The sequence below is a fragment of the Ixodes scapularis genome, unplaced genomic scaffold, assembly GCF_016920785.2.
Source record: "Ixodes scapularis isolate PalLabHiFi unplaced genomic scaffold, ASM1692078v2 PGA_scaffold20__3_contigs__length_1032517, whole genome shotgun sequence".
NCBI classification, from domain to species: domain Eukaryota; kingdom Metazoa; phylum Arthropoda; class Arachnida; order Ixodida; family Ixodidae; genus Ixodes; species Ixodes scapularis.
Genome location: NW_024609847.1, coordinates 811,112 through 815,981, shown reverse-complemented (window position 1 = coordinate 815,981; position 4,870 = coordinate 811,112). Strand labels below are relative to the sequence as shown.

The 4,870-nt window shown below is 45.4% G+C and overlaps 1 protein-coding gene across 1 annotated transcript; it reads right to left on the bottom strand.

Annotated features, from left to right (window-relative positions):
- Nucleotides 1-3,489: 3,489 nt before the first annotated feature.
- On the bottom strand, nucleotides 3,490-4,635 carry LOC120845849 (the record flags this gene model as incomplete). Its single annotated transcript, XM_040217430.3, has 1 exon — nucleotides 3,490-4,635. A coding segment is annotated over one exon (1,146 nt), but the record flags the coding sequence as incomplete, so codon positions are not given.
- Nucleotides 4,636-4,870: the final 235 nt, after the last annotated feature.

Below are 4,870 nucleotides of genomic sequence, written 5' to 3'. Positions count from 1 at the left end.
CTAAAGTCCTTAGTATCACAGTGCTATATACATAAATCACGGAGGGGTTGACAATGGGCAAACAAGCAAAATGTTCAAAAATCTGGTAGACCTATGCAGGCATCTAACAGTGGAAACCAATCAGGCTGGGATGGCTGTGCCGCGTAAACACTGCGCAGCTGAGCCATATTCTCCACAAAAATAGATTTTGTGGTGCGTGGCGCTTCTGCGTTTCTATCTATCATTCTACATCTCCACAAACTGTGGAGGCCTAAAATAACGAATATGTCGTAAGGAACACTTTCCCCTTTTGAGAATGGAAGGAAACGAATAGTTTGATCAGTGATGTCGAGGTCTTTCTTTAGTGTTCGTTGAAGCACATCCCAGAAAAAAAAGGCGTCATTGCAGTAAATGAAGCAGTGTTCTATGGTTTCTGGCTTATTGCATAGTCTACAGTTAACCGTCCACGGCACAAATATCCCTCTACTATGAAGCCAAGTTTTAACGGGCAAGGTCGAAGTGTGCAGTTTGAAAAAGAACGATTTGGTTGACGGTGGAACAGACATCTTCTTTACTCTGTAAAGGACATCATCTTGGGAATCGACAGGAAAGTGACTTCGGTAAAGCGGGATAGGAAAAATGCTTTCGATTATCGCCGCTGATAGTTTCTTGCGTGTTACACTAAATAAATATTCTAATGAGAAACGTGCCTTCAAGAATTCAATCGTGTCCACAACCTCTTTCAGGAAGCCCCAAGGTCTTCCCTGAAACGAATCATCACTGGACACAATTAAATAATTTAAACTTGTGGCCAGTCGTAACTGAAGAACGGTTTTGAGGAAGGGATGGTCGGCATTCTTAAAGAAAAAAAACCGGGATACTAATTGCCGAACAAATAGATGACACAGACTTAGTCCACCTGCTTCCAGGGGAAGGAAGAGGTTGTCCCTTTTGAGAGGCTCCCACGACGAACGCCAGATAAATGTCGCGAAAATTCGATGAAATTTTTGAATGTTTTTACGCGCACAATGCATTACCTGAAGTACATACATTAGCTTAGACACTAGGAACACGTTGCACACGTTTGCCCTGGTGAACATGGACATGTCACGTCCTTTCCATGCTTCGGCTTTCCTCCTCAACGAGGTTTCCATTGACGTCCAGTACGATGAGCTACTCCTGATGTGCGAGAGTGGAACTCCCAGGTATTTCAGCGGACCACGATTCCATGCAATACCGGCAAAAAAGCGGGGCGTGGTAGCCCATGAACCATACCAAAATCCATTACATTTTCCCGGGTTCATTGATGCTCCAGTAACACTACAGAAATGTTCCGTAACGTGTATGGCCTCTTCCACACTCTTTTTATCAGCACAGAAGACGGCAACGTCATCGGCATAAGCGAGTACCTTTACCTCAACATTATTAAGTGCAAATCCTTGAATACTCTGACTTGCAAATATGCTCCGACACAAAGGTTCCAGATATATGGCGAAGAGAAGAGGTGATAATGGACAGCCTTGGCGAACGGAAGCTTTTACGTGTATTTTATCGGAAAGCATGTTGTTCACAATTAATCTTGTAGTGCTATTATGATAACATAAGTTAATGCCTTCGGACACTGTTTCGCCTACGTTGATGTGGCGTAGGAGTGCAAACAAAAATGCGTGGCTCACACGATCAAAGGCTTTTGACAAGTCAATTTGTGTCAAAGCAACTTGTGTGTTACTGTCAGAGGCACACTCGAGAACCGAGCGCGCAATGTGGATATTGGTTTGAATACTTCTTCCTTTTATACCACATGTTTGGTGCTCACCAATAAGGTTTTCGATTACTAGCTGGAGTCTGTCATTCAATATTTTAGCAAAGATCTTGTAATCTACATTGCAAAGTGATATTGGTCTATAATTTTCAACTTTTTTTTCTCAGTTCCACGGCTTCCGTCTTGGGTATTAGGACAGTATGGCAGTCGTAAAAAGATGGAGGAAGCGTCTTCCATTGATAGGAGTTATGAAAAACGTCAAGTAACACTTGACATAGTTTGTCTCGGTATTTCTTATAAAACTCTCCACTAAGCCCATCGGGTCCTGGTGTTTTGCCATTTTGAAGAGAGTCTATTGCGGCCCCGACTTCATCTAAAGTTATAGGGCCTTCTATGATCTTTTTATCATCTTCACTAAGTGCAGGCATCAATGATAACAAGTTATCTACATCCTTTTCATTGCCTGTGTGAATAGCCTTGCCAAAAATGCTTAAGTAGTAGTTTTGAAATGCTTTAACAATCAAGGTTGGCTCCTTGATAGTTATGCCTTCTTGATCTATTTCTAATATTTCTTTTGATAGGGCATATCGCCTTTCATCATCCAGGGATCGTCTGGTGGGTTGCTCGCCAAGCAAAAACTTTTTCGTGCGAGAACGTATTACAGCTCCCCGATATCTTTCTGCCTCGAATTTTTGAAGCTGCGCTCTGGTGACATTGATGTCGTCGTTGTGAAAACCAGGATTGATGCTTTCCATCTCATGGAATAACGAGAGAGTTTTATAGAGTTCGCGCTGTTCCTGTTTGTTTTCGTAAGATATTGTTGTAGAGCGTTCAATTGCCAAGTTTTTTACCTCTTGCTTAAAACTGTCCCATATTGCAAAGATATGCATATTACTATTCTTAAGGCTCTCTGATAGAATTAATGAAACTCCTTTTGAAAACTTGTCATCTTTTAAAAGCTTCAGATTAAGTTTCCACAGTTCCCATTTGGGCCGAAAAACACGGAGGGTTTTGGTCCCCAAGCTAACAGAAACTAAACAATGGTCAGAAAAGAACACCGGTTTAACGTTATAGTTGTTCATTAAATTAAATGCATCGCCTGATACATATATTCGATCAAGACGAGCGTGTGAAACACCTTGAAAGTGGGTAAAGCGTATTGATTGGTCTTTCCGACATGCCACATCTACAAGGTTGCGCTCCTGGAGTATGTCAATGAGTAACGCAGAGCTTTTGTCATACCGTGTCTGCTGTAGCGCACGGTCTTCTGCGCTACAGACACAATTAAAATCTCCCATTAGTACAACTGTTTTGTCGGTGTTCAGAAAATGTGCTAGAAACTGGAAGTAGGAAGCCCTTCCATTCACCGTATTAGGAGCATATATACAAATAAAACGCCAGTTGATCTGTCTTAAAGAAAGGTCACATAAAATGAGACGCCCTTCCTGGTCACTGGTCAAGGAAACAGACGAATAGCCAAGCTTTTTACGAAGAAACAGAAAACAACCGGCAGAAAGGCCTACTGCCTGACTCACACATATTTCGAAGTCCTTCCGAAAAGGCTCTAAAGCCTCTGCCACGTCTTCATCTGATGACAATTTCGTTTCTTGTATTGCGGCTATGTCAACATGCTCGTGATTCAAGAGCCTTAGAAGTTGGTACTGTTTCCTTTTAGACCTTAAGCCCCTTACATTTAACGTTAAAAAATGCAAAGGCAGGGCGGATTTTATGAGGGGCATTAGGGTGAGCTAAAGCCCCTCATGACCCTCTTCAAGCGTCTTATGGCTATTTTGTTTTCGATACGGTTGGTGTCTGGTTCCTACCTGTTTTCTATCTTTTCTCGATTTTGCGACAGCCCCTTCATCAGCTACAACACTGTCAGACTGATAGCCGAGTCCTTCTGAAAGATCTTGCGGCTTCAGCGCGTCTGCATCCAACCCGATGGTCGTTGGTGCTACCTCAAAGGTGGTGGTGGTGTCGTCACCACTTGCTGTAGCATCCTCCCCGACGACCGTGGTTGTGGACGAGTTGTCGTCATCATCGTCAGGTGGGGGGGAGGGTTCAGGGAGGAGTTCTGGATCGTTTTCCGTGGTTTGGGGGTCGGTCACTGCTGCTGGTAGGTCACCTTCGGCTTGGCTCTTAAAGGCTTCTGCGGATGGTGTGTGCCCGGAAGCATCGACAACCTCCGAGACATCCATCAGGAGCTCAGACCGTTCCTCTTCGTCCTGGGATATCGTTCCGCGAAGCTTGCTTGCGTAAGTTGTGACGCAGTCGTCTGCGGTGTGTCCGTAGCGTTTACATTCCGAGCAGCGCGGTGTTCTGCACTGTCGGCGGACGTGTCCTACCCTGTTGCACCTGAGGCACAAGGGGGGCCTTCCTGGAATAAGGATGAGCGATTGACACCCATACACTTTAAGTAGGAATGGGATTCTCTCCGTGGTGATTCCTTCGTGCAGGGTAATGTTAACTTCCCTGTTGAGGGTGTCCATGTGCTCCATGCCAGGGCAACGCCACTTCTCTCGGCTGATGTTACGGACTGTGCCGTAAGGTGCCAGAGCTTCGATGATACGCCTATCTTCGAGGTAGTCCGGAAGCCAAATAAGCTTGATCTTGAGGTCCCGGGTGTCTGGGTCAAGGACAAGGCATTTCTTGCCTTTCACGACCAACTCACCACGACTGCAAAGCTTCTCTTTGGCGAGGGCGTTGACGCAGGTCACCATCCACACATGACTCATCTGAAATTGTCCGGTGGCTTTGATATCTTTCAGGTCGATAACATCTTTGATGGCGTCTCGAAAGTCCGGGGCCGTGTATGGCCTAGCAGTCAGATCGGCGTGGAGAAATACGGAGTTGAGGACGATGTTGCCGGTTGGCAGACGTGGAAGTATGACCTTATATTCGTTGGAGACGTCATCCGAAGACTTGGAAATAACTCGGCCAGTGGCCGATGCGGTGTTTCCACCAGAGAGCATTTTTTCCACGGCCGTTCGCAACGGCGTCTTCTTCTTCCTCCCTGAGCTAATCCACAGCTCGGAATAGGCGTGTTTACAATCCGTTTTATACGAGACCCAATAGGCGACTACTGCCGGCACTTTTTCCCCCTCCGGTTATTCTGCCGGCTGCCGGCAG